This window comes from Gavia stellata, chromosome 24 (assembly GCF_030936135.1).
Source record: "Gavia stellata isolate bGavSte3 chromosome 24, bGavSte3.hap2, whole genome shotgun sequence".
Taxonomy (NCBI): Eukaryota; Metazoa; Chordata; class Aves; order Gaviiformes; family Gaviidae; genus Gavia; species Gavia stellata.
Window position 1 is genome coordinate 1,733,501 of NC_082617.1, and position 19,914 is coordinate 1,753,414.

A 19,914-nucleotide genomic window follows, 5' to 3' on the forward strand; every position below is an offset into this window, starting at 1 on the left:
GTTTCCCCGTCTCCAGGTTCAAGCAGATGCAGCCACGTGAGCTGGGGCTTCAGGGCTGCCGCGGGAGCTGTTGGCAAGCTTGAACTGCAGGCAAGCGTGGCAGGGACGCTGCCAGTGCCTGCTGTGGTGCCCCAACACTGCAGACACCACAGCACATGGCAAGCCACGACTGGCCAGCAGCATCTCTCCTTGCATTGCTGGTGCTGAGGCAGTGTGGAGCTTGGCTGAAGGTCAGTGCAGCCATCCAGAGCCATTCCGCATGGCGATGTTCCTGGGCAGAAGACCCACGGTGTGAGAGCTACATGCTGGCCATGGCCAGGTCCTGGAGAAGTCTTCTGTGCAGGAGAGGTGGGGAGCCAGGATCTTGGCTGACAGCATGTTATGAGCTCCAGAGTACCACATTTAGCACAGGAGCGTGGGCTGCAGGGCTGGGAGCACTTCTGCTGCAAACAGACCATGTACAGGAGCCAAGTCATAGCCATGGGCTGACGGGAGGGAGGAACAGGGGGTTCATCCCCTGTGAGGAGCAGAGCACACATCTTCCAGCCCCTGCTGCAGAGGCGGCATCCACTCGGCACAGCAGGAACACGTGCCCAACCTCCTGAACTGCGCCAGCTGCTCCGGCTGCTTGGGACCAGGAGCACGTTGCACTGGAGCCCGCCGGGGTGGTGGGAGACGTAGAGCACACGTCTGAGGGACCGTGTGTGTGCTGAGAAGCCTGAAGCCTGCAAAGTGAAGCACATGTTTGTAGTCTGGCACCAGGTCTTCCCCGCTACCGTGGGAGAGCAGGCACCATGTGCCTTTCAAAGTCCTTTCCCCTTGCACGTAGCCAGTCAGTGGCAATACTGATTATCAACAGCACTGGTTGGAAGCAATTATCTCTGTACAGTGAAGTCCAAACCGTGTCCTGGTTCTGCCGTGCATTCTGGGGCACGCGCATGGCAGCAGGCCTAGAAAGGGAGGGAGATATACAATGAAGTCACTGTGTATGGATGAAGGATGCTTTCCTCCCATCTCACCCAGAAGAACCCATCAGTGTCCCTTGAAAGGCAGTCCTGGCTGTGCCTTCCTACTGTGTTGGGCAAGGACTGATGGCCCTCGGGGAGAAGGTCACACCACAGTGCTGACTGAGGGGTCGGAGAGGTTGAGCTGGCCGGTGATGTCGGTGGGATGATATTGCTGCAACACACAAATACACAGACAAGGAGAAAGAAGTGTTAGGCAGTTCTGGCACTTGCCCCCGCCTCTGCTTACATGTGTCCCTATTGGATATCTCTTGGGGGTGATGCCGCAGCCCAAAACCTGCTGCTGGCTGACGTCCCCTTCCCAATGCAATCCAAGCTTGTGCAGAGGTCGTTGCAGACACTCTCCAAGCACCCTACAGCTGGGCAGGGAGGACACCCAGGAGTGCGACGCAGCTTCTGCGGAGCGTGGCAGCTGCGTCGCCTGCTGAGCGAGCCCCTCTCTGCTCCGGGAGAGCTACAAGACAAAGCCTGTGACTCATCAGCCCAACCCACGGCTGAACCTGTGTTTGGAGGGTCTGGCGGGGTTTCAGCATCTCTCTTGTGCCAGATCAAGCTGTGCTTTGAGGCCAGGGCGTTTCACCTCCTTGCTTGAATGAGTCTGCTTTGACTATCCTTTCATGCAGGTGAGGAGATGTGCGGTGTGGTTGACTTGTGATAAACTGTAGCATTAATTGCTAATGTGAAAATACAGCCTGTGTTGGGGATGTGGCCTGGATTTGGGGTTCTGCGCTCCTTGCGGATGGGGGGGCTTGGCAATGGTTCCGGGGAGAGACCTTACCAGCCACAGTCCCACCAGCAAGCAAACGGGGAGAGCAGAAATACCCTTCAACGGGTAAGAAAAAAGAAGTCCTTCCTCCCCAGGCAGGGATTTACAACTGGGCAGTTATTTTCTCCCTTCCTCCTTCCATACTCCCTTCCTCTCCCAGTTCCACTCTCCTAACTCCAAACCCTGAACTGGAAGCCCTGTCCAGCCCTGTTGCGAGAGCAGGTGGCACGGAACATCTTACGCTGCTGTCTGGGGACCTAAATCAGTGCCGGGGCAGAAAAGGGTCTCGGTGGGTCTTGTGTGCTGCAGCGCAGACCCTCTCCAGTGACGTTTGCTCAGCCCTTGCACCACACTACCCAGGAGGGCTGCCATTTTGCTGGGCTCCTGGGGGTGCTCCTTGGTGACGGGATTTTACCCGTCTTGCGTTGGTCAGTGGTGACTGTGGCCCCCGCGGTGCTGCTGGTGGCTCTGGCACTGTGGCTACCCTGCGTGGCTCTACACCCTGCCTCCGGACACAGGGAGGTCTGGGGTCCCCCCCAAGCGTTGCGTGGGGTCCTTGGGGCTGCCCTGCTCTGCCCAGTTTTGTCCTTCACCAGGACCCCTTGGTGGGGAGCTGCTGGGGCAGGGGCAGGAGCCAGCATGCTCCCATCTCTCCGGTACACGTGCTGGGGATGTGCTGACACGCAGGGAGCATCTCACGGGATCGTTCTTCTGTTTAGGGGACTAGCTAATATTAAAACGGAGCCTCTGAGAAATTCCTTGCTGTGGCCTTGCTTTGCTACGTAGCAACAACTTGGCCGTGGCCCGTTTGCACAGAGAACGGCCGAGGAGATCCTGAAGTTGCTCTGCTGCCCTGGGGGGAGCTTTTTGTGGCTATTCATCAGTCCACCAAAAAAACGCCCCTCTCTCCCAAAAACGGGTGCAGCTGCCCCCTTCTTGCGAAAACTTAGGATTCCAGCTATATGCAATCTTTCCTTTCCATAGCAAAATGGCCAAGAAGCATGCACTTGTGGGGACGGGGCTTGATTCCCACAGGGAGGAGAGGCGACTGGGAAAGGGGAGCGGCTGGGTGACTCACTGGTGGAGAAGAAGGAGGAACCTGAGATGATACAAAAAGGAGCGGGCAGAAGAAAGGTCCTTTGTTAAATATCCTGCCTGATGCAAGCGGGGGACGGGGTGGGGGCACGGAAAAGCGGTGTGTGCATGTATTTGTGTGCATGTGCCTTGGTGCACGTGTACGGGTGGCTGTTGTGGTGGAAAGCTGGAGGTCTAGCAGGGCAGGCTGGGGCGTTCTGGCCTCTCTGCACAGCTCCAGGGGTGGGAAATGCTAAAATAACCAAGCGAAGGGGGGAATCTGGCCAGAAAAATTAAAATACAAGAGCATGGCTTTTGATTTGAAAGCATATCTCCTCCAATCACAGAGTTATCACAGGGTAACATTGTCATTTACTTTTTTTGTGTAGAGTTCATGCATGCAATTTTTAATAATAAAAATTAAAAAAAAAAGGAAAAGAAAAAAAGCAAGAAAACTGTCATATCAAAACTATGTTAAAGTAGAACTAATGCTAGAAGCACATATCAGTAATTTAGGGTAAATAATGTTACAGGGATGGTGCAATTATCCCCAAACCAAACATTATAAAGCCAAGAAATTAATCAATATTAACCGTAGAAGAGACTCAAACATGTTAAGGTATGGAAGTGAAGTGAAGGCACCAAAAACTTTAAATGACAACCAGGAAGAAAATATAGACAAGAACTTAATATGTCTTTAAAAATGACTTCGACCTGATCTGGGCTCATATGGTAGTCCCTGGCTGGTGGAAGATTTTCTAGAAGAATTTTGGAGTTTAGGGTTTTTTTTCAATTAAAAATTAGGATTCCAGCTAAAAGCAGTCTTGCTGTAGAAAACGTCAACATTCCTTTTTTAAAAAAAAAATAGTTGTCTTTGACCTACTTTTGGTTCTTTGGGGCCAAAAACTACACTCTTTTTCAGCCAAGAAGCGTTTGGCTTTGGGACGGCTGATGCTTCACTGAAAAGGTGACCTTTTCCATGAACCCCCTCGGTTCTCGACCAGCTCTGGCACCATCCCCATGGCTGCAGGGCGAGCATCGCCTCGCAGCGCTGGGTCCTCGCTTGGTGGTGACGTGGGACGTGTGTCATGCTGTGTCTGGGGGGCACACCCGCGGGCTGGCAGTGTGACTCTGCGGGGGCTGATGACGGCTGCGGTGGGGGAGCTAAGGGACCTGTGCACCTCGTTACGTGTCTGTACGAAATGTGCCGGCTCGGAAGGTGTCTGTGTGGTTTATGCATCTCACATGGCTTCTGTGGGGTTGCAGTATCGTGGGTGGCTGCGATGGATGGCAGTACGTCAGCTCTACGAGTGCTATTCGAGTTGCAGGAGCTGCCTATGGGGAACACATGCATCTCCTCCTGGGGCGGTGGGGATGATGTGCCGCGGAGAGGCTGTGCAGCTCGGGTGATGGTGGGCGCTAGGACGTTCAGAGTGGGGTGGTAGCTTCCCAGGGCTGTCTTGGCTCCATGGTGCCAGCCTGTCTCTCTGGCACTCCTGAGGGACCATTCTGCAGGGCTGCAGAGCAGAATCCATTTTTAAAACTCCCGACAACGAAAAGGAAAGAAGCAAGGCCACCAGGTTTGCGTCTTTCGCTTGCTAGCCAGGAGAGCCCATGGGGCTGGGGTCAGCCTGGCCTTCCAGCCCCATGGGCTCTCAAGCCTTGCCCATCTGAGACCTGGTGTGGGGCCACAGCTCTGCTAAGCATCATGAAACAGAGCACCTCGCTGCTTTCTCATCTTTACAAAGACCCCAGGCAATGTGTCCCAGCATGCTACGTACTCATGGGGCCTTCCACAGCAGGAGGGCATTGGGGTCTCTGAGCCAGGGCTGCTGCATGGAAGCGGAGGGCACCAAATGGCAAGCTGTGAGATGAGCTGGTGGCAGCACCCTCCCGCTGGCCGCTCACCCTGCAGAGCAACCAGCAGGTCTGCCCAACATCACGACAAAGCTCGCTCCACCATAGGTCTCCTTCAATAGCCAGACCTTGGACTTGCTAGTCTCCATCTTGGTCACATTGGCTTGGATGTTGGCCCCGGTAGCCTGTTCTTGACCCACCTAGCCTGGTTTCCTGGGGAACGTGTCCTGGGACCCCGGCCACATCACCCCATGGCAGGCAGAAGACTGCAACAGACTCTCGGGCAGCGGGGCATCGTTGCCAATAGCTGCCTCACAGATGCAGCTGCCCCCAAAGCAGGGGCTATCTTCCGGGATGAGTGGGGCCATCTCCGTCCACAACTTGCCTGTGAGCAACGTGCCAAGAAGAGCATGGCCAGGACCCAAAGCACGGGGAGCCCCATGCCACGCTGGTCCCCACTGGGCGAGGGAAGGGGAAACACGGCTTCACTGCTCACCCATGGGACCTCTTGGTGCAGGTGGCCCCTGGACCTGATCAGCTCAGGGCATTGGGGTGCTCCTACCCTGGGGCAGAGAGCTCTGTGGAGTGGTGTGGTGTAGGGTTGATGCCACACCATGGAGCAGGATCAGGCCCAGGAAGCTTCCCCGAAGAGGGAGTGATGCGGGAGGTACCAGGGGTGCCACACGCCAGCTGCCCCATTGTTTCTGGGTTCTCCCCCTGTCCTCTGCCCTCCGTGGGCAGCAGTCCCCCCAGATGCCCACTGCACCGGGATGCTCCTGCTCTCCCAGGACAGGACCCCTTGGTTTCCTAACTGTGGGGTGGTACAACACAACAAAACATGGGAGTCTACTCTGGACATGCTGAGGGTCCCCCCAGCAGACCTTTCTGCAATTTTTTCTCCCCTTTTTTCTGTGCATCCCACCAGTCCGTCCTCCTCCTCACTCTTCCCCCTGTACCACCCACCCCATCTCTGTCTCCTCTCCCCAGGTTGGGGCTCAGGCCACCAAGACACAACCTGCAACCTTCCTGCAGAGCTGCTCAGGGGGTGCAGCACTGGGGAGGGGGTCCCCAGACATGGGGGCATCACTGGGACAAGGTGCCACCCAGGGAGCATGGAAACAGTGCAGGAGAGGACAGGGATGCCCATCTTCCCTGGGGGGTACAGGGGATGAGTCGGGAGAGCGTGGGTCCCCCACCATGCCTGCCAGGCTTCGAGGTGACAGCAAGAGGAGCACTTTGTGTGAGACGGTGGCAGCCGAGCCCGGCCAAGGGCTCAGCTGTTCCCGGGGCCATGTCCCAGGGGTGCTTCAGGAGCTTCTTGGAATGGAGCCTGCATTGGTGTCAAAGGCAGCTGCCTCCGTTTTGCATACAGAGCCGTGGCTCCGAGACCCCCTGCGATATTGCATGCTGCTCCCCGAGGTGCCCCAAGCCTGCGGCCGGGGACAGGCCACCCTGCCACGGGGGGCTGCATCTCCACGCGCTGCCGCCGTCCCCCCGTCCCCGCCATGTCTCGCGCCTCGGGCAGCCTGGTGGGGAGCCTGCTCTGAGCAACCCTGGGCAGAAACCCGCCGGTAGCCCCGGGGAGGTGATTTTGGCAAGCCCGTCGCACCGGGAGGTGGGGCAGCAAAACGCAGCGGCCGCTGCCACACGAGACAACAGAGTAGCCACAGTGCAGAGTGTCATACAACAGACGGCAACATGCAGAGGGACACCGGCTCAGTCCGACAGACCAACAGCCCAACCTGACGCTGAAGAGTGTCTGAAGCTCCAGCACGAGCAGACACGTTTGCACATTTGGAAACAGCTGGCTTTAGAGGCAGCAATTTGGAAATTTTCTCTGGTTACGTGAGAGCAGTTTTACTCTGAGGCGGAAAGCACAAGTTTGAACCAAGGTTGGGTCTTCAACAACCTCCTCTTTCAAGCCTTTGCCTCTCTTTTCTAGAGCTGCATTACTGCTGACGATAACCAGAGACAGCTGTCACTCCTGTGCAGAGGACTAAGTCCCGAATGCTAATCGTCACAAACAAAAATCACATGTAGAGAATGTGACACGCATGGCTCTCGGTGAGGTGACACGGTGCCCAAATTAAATTGTGGTGATTGTTTTTAGGCATACAATGACAAACAGGTACAGGAACACTCAGGAACAGAAAAAAAAAAAAAAAAATGTCATCGGTTTCAAGAGGTCAGCACCAGTAAGGTGAGCGAAGCACAGAGAGGAACATCAGAAATCATCCAGGCAAAAAGAAAACAAAAAACAAAACAAAAACTCGGTTGTATCTCCCAACTCATCACAGGACTCCAAGCCACCTCCTGCCTGCCCTCCAGGATCCCAGCATCCTTTCAGGTACACGGGATGACTGACTCACTGACTCACTGACTGACTGGTGACGAACATGAGCTATGCATGTACACTGGCAGCTTCGGGATGGGTGTGTGGCAGTCGATGGGATGGCAGAAGAGAGATAGAGAGAGAAAGAGAGAGGGCAGAATTGTTCTTCTTCCTCTTACCGTATCCTTGGAGGACCTACGTCTCTTGAAGCTGGAGGCCAGGGTGGAGGTGATGGACCTAAAAGTGGCTTTCTTTTTAGGGTCAGGTTCTGCTCTACCACTTTTTCTATCCTAAAATGAATATGTATAAGTGATTAGATCTCTAGTGTGTTGTTGGAAACGCTAAATCTATTTGAATACTGCCCCGTGTCATGTCCTTCCTTTAGGTGAGAAAGCTATTGGAGGTGTCCTGTCACTCCCAGTCCTCCAAGGGCCTCCGTGACCCACGGATACAGCACGGCCGCCACACTGCTACAGCTACAGGGCCGGCCTCACATCTGGAGCGCTGGAAACCCCTCTGGGGAGTCGCCCTGCTCTCCTGGGTGCCTGCGTCCAGGCCGGCACAGCTGACCTCGCTTCCTGGGGATGCTCTGCCTGGCGCCCTGCCCCTCGCTTCCACCGCTAGCCTGGCTAGACCGAGAGGTGAGATGCTGCACCTACCACTAAAAAAAAATTGCTCAGGGCCTTTTCTGAGGCTGAATCCTAGTGCCACAAGAGAGAGAGAGGACTGCATTGAAAGAGAAGTCATTGTATGAATATTCTGTAAAAAAAATGTATTCAAAAATTTAAATGACGCAGTTGTGCAAAGCCGAACGTGGTTGTTGGTGGTGGTTTTTTTTTTTTTCCAAAGTAAAACACGTTAAAAAAAAAAGGAAACTGGAAGAAAAAGAAAAGGGGGAAAAAAAAAGAAAAGAAAGGGAGGAGGCAAAGCATTAGCGCTATGATGTCATCGGGGTCGGGATGAACTCAAAGAGAAACAGAACTGAAAAATGTAGCCATTGGTGTTAGCGAGTCGGACCTGGTTAGCGCAGGCTGGGAGCACCAGCCGCCATGGTGCGGGGGCAGCGAGCCGTGGGGACCGGCCGCACTCTGCGGCGGGCGCTGAGAACGATTCCTCCCCAATTGCTTTCGTGCCAATGAGTGTGACCTTTCCGACGGGGGACGGAGTGACCAGGTCTGGCTCTGCTACCGCACGGGGGTAACCAAAATGTATCCCGCTGGTGCGTAGAGCATGCTCGGGGATACATTTGCTCCTCCTTCTCAGTTCTCTCTTTTGCGGACATGCACAAACGGAAAGGAAAGCAAGATGAATGGAATGAAATGTCTTTTTCTTCCATGGCATCTCAGGAAATAGCCATGGCAAAACTGTGATCCCAAAAACCATTATTTTTGTTTGTTTGTTTTAACAAATAAATCTTTCCACTTGCCTACCTTCTAGCAATGTACCAGATACTAGTGCTCTGACGTTTCCTCCTGTGGAAAAGTCTTACAATGTCAAACGGCTCTTTACCATGAGGCTGTTCACCCCCACAGGGCAGCATGCTTTGCTCACAGTCCCACAGACTCTGCCCAAGGACCCAGTGCAGTATTTTCTAGAAGGTTGGCAAGTGAAAAATGGCAGTGCGACTAGTGTGCTCTGTCCCAGCAGCCTTAACCCCCTCAGTGCTGCTGCTTTTTTGGAAGCAAAGAAAAAAAAATAAAAAAAGAAAAAAATAGAGAAATGGCTTTTCCGAGACTCTTATCAGTGAACTGAACCCAGCGAGCTCTCAGGATACAGCAGCCCGGCCTTGTGCTCCCCCTCACTGCTCTCGGGCAGGTCGACTTCACCCGGGCAGCCCACCCGCATGCCCCAGCCAGTGCTGCTCCCGCAGGGCCACTGCTCGGGCTTCTTTTGGGGTCCCCGAGCCTCGTTCTCTCTCTTTCATTCACTGGCTCTGCTGCAAACGGCAGTCTCCTTTAGTTGCCTAAAGGATCTCTTGCTCTTTGAACGCTGGTTTGCTTCCTCAAGGAAGAAAAGCAGCCCAGGCAATTCAGAGAGAGCCTCCAGCTGCCCTAAACTGGGGTTCGGGGGCACCGTGGGGCTCAGCCCCAAAATCAAGAGGGTAAGGGAAGTGTGAGGCTGGTGGCCCATGGACGTGCCCATGGCTCAGTGTCACTGCCAAGCACCACTGACCCTCCCGAATTCCCCTGCCTGAGCGGCACGGAGGTGTTTCAGGGGTGGGAGAAGCTGGGAAGAGCAATGGCCCCATGGAAGGGGCCCAGGGGAGCCTTGGTGCTGACATGTACTGGCATTGCTGGTTCCCGCGTGGGGAGATGTCCTTGTCTCCAAATGACAAGAGCACGCACCACCTCTTTTTGGAGTCGGTCCTGGGTATGACAAGGGCTACCACACCCCCAGGGAGCGGGCGGGGAGGGGGAGGCAATGGAAACCATCCCTGGGGCATTTCTCCACCTGAGCACCGGGCAGGGATGCTCAGTGGCAGCGGATTAACCCTCCCGTCTGCTGGTGAGCACGGCCGGAGCCGGGCAGCAGGGCAGAGCGCCTGCAAAGGGAGCCGTGCCAGCACTGCTTGCTCAGCCAGGGCAAGTCGTGGCTCTGGCACGTGGTCCCCAGCAGAGCAAAGTCCCCATCCCGAGGACCGCTGCGGGCATTTGGGCAGGTCTCTGTCCCACTTGGAGCTGTGCAAGACACCTCACAAGAGAGATGGCATCGGCCAAAGGCAGCTCCTGGGGACAAGGCAGGGTCCCTACAGCTTGCTAGGTGCCCAGTAACACCCGGCTGGAGTTACTGGGATGCGGGGTGGGGGACAGAGGGCCCCATGCCAATCCACAGCTCTGCATTCACTGATTTGGTGAAGGAATGGAAAACGCACCTGTTGGAGATTTGCTCTAAAAACGGTTTGTCCTACCTGCAGGTTTTTCCTCCACACATTAACGGCCGCAAACGCCAGCTGCATCTGCTTCCTCCGCGCGTCCTTATGCCTTTTGTAAGCTATTTCTATGAATATTAAAAATATCCCGGCAACAATACCTCCAGCCACCAGCATAAACACACCTGAAATAAGCAGGAAAGTTACAGGGGGCAATGGAAATTGCACCATGACACTTCATTTCCTCTGTATCACGCTCAGCAACAGGAGCATCTGCCAACCCAGGGTCCCCCCGGCCCCCCGCCATCCCCCCGCAGTCCTGGAGGGGCCGGGGAGGGGAACCCAGCAGAGCAGGCAGGCACTGCAAGTTGGGCAGCCACGGTGATGGGCAGAAAGGTGATGGGTGCTGGATGTCCGTGCAAGCTCCTGTCGGTCGGGCACAGGGCACCGGCTGTGGTGCAGGGATGCTGGGGGCAGGCACAGCGCACTGAGTGCTGCACCGAGCACCAGGGCAGACTCCGTCCCCTGGGGCTGTAGGGTTGTTTGCACCAGAAACCCAGCTCTGGCACTCCCGTTTGGCTCATCAGGAAGGACAGCCATGCACAGAGCTCTCTGTGCTGTCCTTGGCCGGCCACAACCCTCGGGGCTGACATTTTGGGAGCAGTGTCTTGAGGAGAGGGAGCAAAGTGCCCCCTCTCTCGGTGCTTCTGCCCTGGCCCGCGGTGCCAGTGAGGACGGGGTCCCATCAGACACCCCTCATCCCACATTGGCACATTGGCTGGGTGAAGGACCAGCAGCACCACATCGCTGCAAAGGGAGAGCCCGTCTGGGGGAACTCGCGGTCTTTGCAAAGAGGACCAAGAAAAACCCCCTCTGAATCGATTATCCTCCTCCTGCCCCCTGCCCGCTGCCCAGGGCCAGCCGGGACATGCTCCTCAGGGCTGGGGGGCTGCCCCTTGCCGCCAGCTCCCTCCTGCAGCAGGGTCCTCGCTCGCCTCCGCGGCCGCTCTCGCCTCCCCCGAGGTGCTGCTCCCCTCTCTCTGCCTTGGCGACAGCTCTGATTTCACTGTGACAGCCGCAGTTTGGCCAGAGCAGAGGGAGGGGAGCAATGTTTAAAGCAGGACAGCCCCACCGATGAGAAAGCCACCCCAGGGAAGGTGGGGAAAGCTTCGCGGAGCTGTTTCGGACAAGGTGGGATTGGAGCCCAACACAGCAGCCTCCCAACGCTAGGAAAGCACAAACCCAGAAGAAGCAGAGCTTTGGCCTGACAGGAGAGCCCTGGAGAGGAGAATGTCTTGAGCGAAAGCAGGCTACCCAGCGAAGAGGAAGAAAGAGGTTTGCAGAACAAACCTGCCATATTTTCAAAGGTGAGTGTTGCTGGGGCATTGCTACGGGAATCACACTCCTGATACCTCACCCAAGTCTTGTCCAAATCCTCCATGAAGCCGTTCTCGTGGGACCTGAAAGCACAAGGAGACAGGACAGAGTAGTCACCAGGGACCAGCTGCAGGCAGCTGGGGCACATGCTCTGTGTGCCTTCATGCCCACTGTCCCAGGACTGCGTTTGTCTGCAGCCTACAAACACACGAACCCATGACGTGTGTGTGTGTGTGTGTGCACACTTGTGTGTGCATGCCTGGCTGCCTGCGTGTGTGCGCACAGGCATGTGCATGTATGGCTTTTGCACAGAGCGAGTGTGTGTGGCCTGTTTGCAGTGGCTGGCTGTACTGCATGTGTTCGCACACAGCCAGCGCTGCTACGAGCTATGTGCACGGTGCAGTGGGCATGAGGAGGCATCCATAGCTGCCTGGTGCCACCGCCCCATGTCTGAGAGCCAGAGAGCTGGCTGGCTGCTGCCAAAAAGAGCCATGTGTAAGCTCAGTTCCCAAGGGGAGGGATGGGGCTGATGGGTGTAGGTAGTGCTCGGAGAGTGTGCTTGGAGAGAGGCTGCAGGGAGCTGACACGAACCTTCTGCACGGTCGCCCCACCTGACAGGGCCACTTGGGAGCTCAGGCAACGCTGGACCCCAGTCCTGTCTGGTGATCACCAGCTCCCTCTGGATCAGGGCAGGGGCAAAACTGCTGCCTGGCAGCTCCCTGCTGTGCAGAGCAAGGGCTGGGACTCCCCAGCAACCTGGTGTCACAGCTTGGGAGGAAACAAACCATGTCCCCGCAGTGCCCATTTCTGCCTGAACAGCTAGTGGGGCTGGAGGTGGGCACAGAGCACACGTCCCACCACGAGTCCCCCTGCACTTTCCTCCCTCTTGTTCCTGGAACATCCTCACCACCTTCCTGGGCCACTTGTAGCCCTGGGCTTCCCCATCCTCTCCCAGGAGGACACCAAGGGCTCCTACTGCCTCTCCAGGCTTCTCACATCGTTGTCCCAAATCCCATCTGTCCCGCTGCCAGCCATCCCCATGGTAAGACCACCCCACAGACAGGGTCTCATGGCTCCCTACATTACCCTGGGTCCTGCCTGTGTCTTCCGCATGCTGCCCATCCTCTCTTTCAGGCCTTTCATCTCTACATCTTGGGCAGGACCCTGGTAGCTTCTGACCCTGTCTCTCTGTAAAATCAATTTCACACGTCCCCCTCGCTCCACTTGCTGCTTCCCAGCTGCCTGTTACTCCATCACCACATTCCTCTCTGCAATGAGTGTGGCATTTCCAAACTAATACAAGGAAATACCTTTTTACCCATCATATCAGATTGACTTGTGGCACCCCACGCTGCAGGCTCATGCTGGTATAAAAGCCTTAGTTGGACTCAACAGGGGTCCTGACATATCTCTGCCTAACAGGAATAGCCAGAGTTGAAAGAAAAACCCCTGGAAGATCAAACCAGGGCAGCACAATGCTATCGGCCAGGCTGAGCTTGCAGGGAGAAATGAGGAAATAAATGGCAGCACCCCTACCTGCTGCTGCAGCCCGCACCCTGCTCATGAGGACCGGGTGCTGGATGGCCCCAGGGCTGCTCTCTGTCAGCTTTGCCTGTGCTCCTGTGGGCAAGCACAACTCCTGCTCCCTGCCCTGCTCTGCTCTGCCCTCCCACCAGCTCCATGCTGCTCCCCCAGCCCTGCGAGCCAGAGCTGGGGCTGTGGGTGCCCACCCTGGTCACTCAGGCACATCCCCTTTGTCAGGAGTGACACAGCAGCCCCCAGAGCCCCTGTCTCCGCAGAGGGTCTGCAGGGTGGGGTGGCAGTGCCTGGCACAAGGCTACTTGCGTGCTAACACATGCAGCATTCGGGGCAAGCCCCATGCCGAGAGCCGTGTACAGACTTTAGGATGGCCAGGGAGACGTTCTGCTTCCACGGGCTGTCCTTGCGCATCCCAATCCCAAAGCCGGAGCGGAAGAAAAGCTCCCCCGTCGTCACCAGGTCACACTTCTGGGAGGCCTCGAACTCCAGCACTGCCGAGTCCCAGATGAAGGCGTGGAGCTTGCTGGACACCAGGAGAAGACAGATGGGTAAGGTCGGGCAGCCCAGCTTGCCTGCAGCCACCACGGGAGCAGGGAGGGTGCTCCCAGCCCTAATTTGAACACTGATTAGCATCACCCTCCTCCCAGCAGGGTCTGTCTATGTGCTGCTGGGTGGCAAAAGGCCTTGAAAAATTTTGGAGGAGGAGTGTGAGGGGCTTATATGGGATTTGAAGCCACCCAGCCTTGCACAGAAGCAACTGCAGAGGCCAGAAAGGGAGGTCATGGCCAGGGCTCTGAGCTTGCCTTTCCCCACGGAGACCTTGTGCTCTCCGTCCAGAGACCTGGCATGCACTAGGACTAGGCAGGTCCCATCAAGCCATGCTTTGACTACAGCTCCCTCCAGGTTTGCATCAGCCCTGCTTGCTCCACCAAACTGCAGCCCCCCAAACTCTTCCCAGCATGGCCAGGGAAGGTACTGGTCCCACTCACTTGTCCCTCACTGCCTGGATGGCTTCGGCAGCGCTCTCATAGTTGTGCTTCTCCATGTGCCGGTACATGGTGCTCAGCTCCACCTGCCGTCGGAAGTAGATGTCCACCGAGCTCTGCTTCACCGTGGCATAGATGAACTTATCAGAGGGGTTGCGCAGCTGAAAGGCAAGGGCAGAGCTCCTATTTCTTCTGTCCCTCGTCAGCCAAACTGGCTCACCCCTAAGCTGTGTCTCCTAATTTCCCATCCTCTCCAGGGACCTGTTTCCCAGAGGAGACCTTGATCTCCTCAGCGGAGCTGAAGATGTCATGGGGCAGTGGATGCCATTGGGCAGTGGATGCTCTGGGACCATGGTGGTGGGGCAGGGGATGTTATGGGACAGGGACACCATGGCACTGAGGATGCAGGAGGCCTGTGGATGCCGTGGGGCTGGCAGTGCTGTGGGCAGAGGGCGCAGGATGCTGTGGGTCAGCACGACTGTGGGGTACCTTCCTACGTGGCTGGGATCATAAGCTGTGGCTGTGTCCTTGCCAGAGTAGGAAATGAGTTTGAGGCATGCTGTTATCTGCTGAGAGTATTGACTGCACCGCAGGGACAATTCATTAGTTATAACTCATCCATAATGAATCGTTTCCTCGTTGGTTAGTGCAGGCTCTTCAGGAACTGGCAGGCAGTTTGGCTGGGTACGTGCTATTTCTGGACAAGGTTTTCCCTGCTGGTCCCTGTGTCTGTCCATTCCCACACAGCACAGGGGCTCAGACCCACCAGCAACAGCCCCAGGCAGAGCTACCCCCTGGCATAGACCAACAACCATGTTAAAGCAGGGCTCCGGGTACTACAAGCCATATTACATGAGCCTGGAGATACCCACTGGAGGCATCTCCTGCTTCTCTGCCCAGAGGTGGACAAGAAAGGGGAAAGCAAACAAGGGGTCATTACCCGGGGGTCATTGATGCCCGTAATTCTCTCCTCAGGCCGATCTAACACCAGGAAGGCTGCCAGGTTGGCAGTGTATGAAGCCACAATGATCATAGCAAAGCCGGCCCACACCATGCCAAGAATACGGGCAGAGAAACTCCGGGGAGCACCTGGAGGGAGAGAGGCAAGATCAGACTAGCACGACAAGGGCTTGACTTGGTCACCAAAGCCATGTCCATCCCACACAAGACCGATGGCAGCTGCAGATGTGCCCCATCTATCTGCTCTGCTGACAACTGTGCAAGGAGCTCCTGCATTGCCCACACCAAGAAAAACCTATGCCTCCTTCCAGGGCATGACGTGTCTCGCCCTGAGCAGATAGGTAACCTGGGCAGGAGAAGCAGCCCAAGAAGGACCAGTTTCCCATTACTGATGGTGAGAGGTGGCAGGATGGTCCGCACAGGGAGTGCCACACTCCCAGCATCACTGAATGCCCCACCAGCCCACTCCAGGGAAGGCTCAGGGAACAAGGGCTGTACCCATTCACCCATCACTGAGGGCATCAGCCCTGCCACAGAAAGGAGGCAGTGGAAGAGGGCATGAGCTTCTCCCCCAGCCTGATGTGCACCCCGATTCAGGGCTAGGGCCGCAGGGCAGAGCAGTCCCGCTGCATGCTGCAACGCACCTTCTCCGATGCCGGAGTTCAGCAGGACTCCCCAGGAGAACCACATGGCCGAGGAGAGGGTCAGGGCATCTTCCTCCTCCTCCTCGCTGTTCACTTTGAACCGGCCAAACGGACTGGAAAACAAGACGGAGAGCTCTTCTCATATCCCTTATCCTGGTTCCCAGGCCTCTCTGCTGTGCCCTAAGTGTCCTGATGCAGCCCTACATCACTCATCCCTACAGACTGTGCCTATGCCCCAGACAGCTCTTCACCCCTGATGTCCCACTGCCTTGCATGTCTCCTCTGCTGATCTGCAGCCCTGTCCAGCTCACGCTGGTACTGGTCCCATCGCGCTTCTCTCTGGGGCCGGAAAGCTCATCTGATCCTGGCCATCTCCAGCCTCTCCCACTGCAACACGGAGGGCTCACTGCAGATTAACCACAAAAGCCTCTGGGCACAGGGCTAATGGGGTGGACAGGTTCCCTGCCCTTCAGAGGAGCTGGCTTGGGGTCAAGGAAGGGGACTAACTCAGAGCCCAGGAGCTGATGGTTCCCTTGGTCAGGCATCACCACGGCACCTGGTCTGACAGGCATATTCCCACGTATCCAGGTGCCGAGTACCCCACATATCCATATTTCTCAGCTTAGCAGCAGCCAGAGAGGCCAGGAGCCTCAGCCCTGGGCTGGTGGGGCAAAGAAAGCGGGTTTAGCTCCTGCGAGAGCCTCCTGAAGGGCTGCAGGGCTGTGCCTGAGCAAGCCACCACGAGGACCCAGGGGACGGTTCCCAGGAGCACCTCCCTGGCCAGTCCAGCCCTCGGGTGACCCAAAGCGCACTCACCTGAATCGATCTAAGAGGTACAACATCACTGCCACCACGTGCACAGACAGCCCCACCAGCAGCCAAAGCGTGCTCTGGAAAGGCTGCATAAACGAGTCCAAGGTGCTGCGGGGGATTTCCTAGCACACAGGAGAGAAGTGAACAGCGCTGGCACTCATCATGCCTGCACCTTGCCTGCCTGGCTGGACTCACAAGGGCCCCTGCCCTGCTCTAAGCTCCTCCTGCTCCACTACACGGGAAGGCTCAGAGTGGCTGAGACAAGACCCAATATTAAAACCAGCAACCTGGAGGCTGGCATCCCACCACAAAGACTGGGATTTGCCGCTGCCCTGGGGTGGGCAGGGGGCAGCAGCTGGGGGAGCTGGGCATGGTGCAGGCATGGCACGTGTCTGCAAGCTGGGGAGGAAGGGACACCTCCCCTGTCCACAAAACATCCCATCCCAATCCATACCTTCTTCACAAGGATGGTGAGGCCCTGGTACTTGAAGGGCTTGGAGAACTCAATGTACTGTGCCCGCTCGTTGTTGATGGTGAGGGGAGCCACAATCATGTCCGCTTGGCCACTCAGCAGCTCCCCCATCATCCCGTTCCACTCTTTCTTGTTGCTGTTGTTAACCTGCCGGAGAGCCAGTGCAGGATTAGCCCACTGCCCTGACACCTGTCCCCCACCAGCCAGGGCCCCCCCCACGTGGCATGTGCCCTGCACTGCCCTCCCACCCCACCCCTGCTCTGGAGGAGGGCCTAGGGGTGTTTCAACACATGATACAGGCAAAGAGATATCACAGGCTGCCCAAACTCACCCGCTCTTGGGTACCAAATTTACCATCAGCCACCAGGTGAACCTCATAGGTGAAGTTCATCACTCCTGCCAGCCGGATGAGCAGGTCGATGCAGAAGCCGTAGCAGCACAGTGCCACGGTGGGGCGGCCTGTGGGTGGGAGAAAATGGGGGGGGACGAGTGGAGGCAGCCCTTTTCCAGGGACCTCATGCAGGATCCATGGCTGTTCCCAGTGAGAGCAGCCACCTTCATGGCTCTGGTTTCATATGAGACGTAATTACATTATTCAGGTAGGGTCATCCACCTTGACCACCCTCTCCCACTGCCTCCATCGCCTATGGGTGCTGGCAAGCTGGGGGCAAAGAGGTTTCTTTCATTTGCTATGTCCCAGTTGAGGTGGTCTGAGAGTTGGTGCTGCCAACCCACTCTAGGGGACGGAGGGGACCTGGTGCATACAGGCTGTGCTGGAGGAGTGCTGACATGAACCCATCAGGTGGAACACAGCCCATGACACAACTCGGGGCTGGGGGCAGTTCTGCACAGAAAAGTGCGATGGCCAAAGGGAAGCACTTCAAGTGGACTTGGGCAAGCCTGGCACTGCTAAGCAGCTCACACCCCCACCAGGTGCACACTCCTAATCCTGAAACAGGCTTTCCATAATAAAGTGGTTTGAAACTGGTGTTGTTAGTACCAGTGCAGCAGGTGCTAACATGCCTTGGGGTTCTTGCTTCTGCTTGAGATCAAGGCAAAGAGAACTGGAGCACGTCAGGAGACAGAAACATGGGATGCAATCCCCCAAAACAGCCCTGGAGCCCACCCAGAAGAGAGACAGCGGGAAAGTCATCTGTTGGGGTCAAAAACCTGAATCCCAGTGCCCAGTTGCAGCACAGCACTACTGTGGGGCTGAACTGACATGGGGTGTTTGGGGGCTGAATGTGCTGTCACCTTTCTGCTCCTCAACCTCTGGGCTTCCTGTGTGACTGAGCAACCTCTCTGGGAACCCCTTCTTAGGATGGGTGTCTTCATCAGCTGGGTGGGTTGGGGGAGCTGCTGCGCTCACCACCAGACTGAGTTACCTGGGATGGTCTCGTTGGGTCCAGTGCAAAAGACCTTTTTCACAGGGTCTCCATTGATGGTGAATTCCTCCCTGCATGTCCCGTCTGCTTGCGTGGGCTTCACATACACAAAGGGCTCTTGGTGGATCGTCACGATCTGTGGGGCGAAGCACAAACACCTGCTTATCTCCGTTCCCCTCCAGAGCTATCTCCTCCTGGGTGGGGAGCCGGGCTGCCCTCTCCATGCAAGCATGGCCAAAATGCCATGGTGCCCTTCTCAGCTGCCACCTCAGCATGTGACACCCCTCAGCCCAGCAGTGGGACCTGGCTTTGACATGGGGAATATTTGCTTTCCCTGCACCCAAGATGAGGAACAGCCATATCAGCATCCTCCTTCATGTGGCACTTTCACCTCGACCTCCAGGCCTTTCACACCCCTCTCCCTAACAGCAGGCTGATGAGAGCCACCGTGTAGCCAGGATTAGTGCCCTGAATGGTGCTCTAGACACTGTCACACTGCTCCAAGCTAAAGCAGATATTTCAGTCCTGCCCTGGACATTTTCAGTAAAGCAGCTTCCTAACGCATCTGCACCACCTCTGCAGGAAAGGGCTCGCTGCCGGTGGGAATGTGTGAGTTCCCTTGCCTGGACAGCAGGGCAAATGAACGGTTGTACTGGTAAGACTAGCCCGCCCAGGATCCAGTCACTACAGTGGCTGCTGGGCTACAATTAAAGGAAGGGCATGAGAAGCAAAGCAGGAGTGGGGGGACCTTCTTCCAATGTCCTCTCCAGTTTCTGGCCATCAGCTTTTCAGGGATTTCCTGAGCCCAACATTGCAGCCACCAGCCCACCCACCCTCCACTAGCTTGTTTAATCTCCTTTTGAACCTGTTTCCTTCTGGCCTCTGCACTGTCTAGCAGCAACAGGCTCCAGAACTGAACTACGCCTTGGCGAAAGGAGCCCATCCTTGTATTTCCTGCAAACCTCTGCCGGGTGCCCTCTGGCTCCCAAGCCATGAGGAATGGTGAACAACTTATCCCTCCATCCCTTCTCTGCTGTTATCTCTCATATCCCCTTTCCAGCTCTCCTTCCAAACCAAAGGACGCCTGCCACCCTATCTAGTTTGTCTCCAGCTGGAAGTTGTGCTCCAGCTCTGAACACCCTCCAGTACCTTCTCTGAGTTGTTGTTCTATGTTCTTTCAGAGATGGCAGGGCCCCTGGGTTTGAAAATGCTGCTGACAGCTGCAGAGGCAGCAGTGGAAGTGGGAGGAAGATGAAGTCACAGCCCTGCATGCAGAGAGCTGAGGAGACCTGCCCCCCCCTAATGCCATTTGCTGTTACCTTTAACTTGGTCGACATCTGATAGCCTTGAGGTTTCTCTGTTTCTCCTCCTGGCCAGATAATCTTCCGGTCGTTGGTCAAGACCTGTGATCAGTCCCAGAGGAAGGAGATAGACATGAGACCATAGGTAGACACCCCAGGGCACACATCCCTCCTACCCAACCTGTCCAGGCCTGTACGTACATGGCTGCCGTTGTAAATCCCAACCTGGACCAATTTCCGATTCTGCAGGTTCATGATGCTGTAGTTGGCAAACTTCCGGTCTCCATCCTCATTGAATTCCACCCGGCCGGTGACACCCTCTGAGTACTTGGAGGACATCAACACCCTGTGGAGAGAAATACAGTGAGGCCATCCTAGAAAACCTGCTGTGGCCATTGGGACATCTAAGAAGGGGTCAAAAAAAGCAAATGCTTTCTCTCAGTTGCCTGCCATGTCTGATATGCCCATTACACTATAGAAGTCCAGTCAAGGCTACCTATAACCTGTTCATAGT

General features: G+C 56.2%; 1 protein-coding gene across 5 annotated transcripts in view; it reads right to left on the reverse strand.

The window, feature by feature from the left end:
- Positions 1 to 1,110: 1,110 nt before the first annotated feature.
- GRIN1 (glutamate ionotropic receptor NMDA type subunit 1) overlaps positions 1,111 to 19,914 on the reverse strand; it is a 38,707-nt gene continuing 19,903 nt past the window's right edge. For 2 of the 5 annotated variants that reach the window (XM_059828759.1, XM_059828757.1), the window contains 14 exons: positions 19,602 to 19,746; positions 19,419 to 19,502; positions 18,100 to 18,235; positions 17,046 to 17,173; positions 16,697 to 16,861; positions 16,246 to 16,364; positions 15,430 to 15,542; positions 14,766 to 14,914; positions 13,829 to 13,986; positions 13,201 to 13,362; positions 11,274 to 11,383; positions 9,963 to 10,108; positions 7,234 to 7,344; positions 1,111 to 1,179 (listed from right to left, as the gene is read on the reverse strand). In XM_059828759.1, the coding sequence (XP_059684742.1) occupies positions 1,111 to 1,179; positions 7,234 to 7,344; positions 9,963 to 10,108; positions 11,274 to 11,383; positions 13,201 to 13,362; positions 13,829 to 13,986; positions 14,766 to 14,914; positions 15,430 to 15,542; positions 16,246 to 16,364; positions 16,697 to 16,861; positions 17,046 to 17,173; positions 18,100 to 18,235; positions 19,419 to 19,502; positions 19,602 to 19,746 (1,795 nt within the window). Of the gene's footprint in view, positions 1,180 to 4,178; positions 4,383 to 7,233; positions 7,345 to 9,962; positions 10,109 to 11,273; positions 11,384 to 13,200; positions 13,363 to 13,828; positions 13,987 to 14,765; positions 14,915 to 15,429; positions 15,543 to 16,245; positions 16,365 to 16,696; positions 16,862 to 17,045; positions 17,174 to 18,099; positions 18,236 to 19,418; positions 19,503 to 19,601; positions 19,747 to 19,914 lie in introns of those variants that run through there. The other 3 variants (XM_059828761.1, XM_059828760.1, XM_059828756.1) reach the window with 2 other exon arrangements.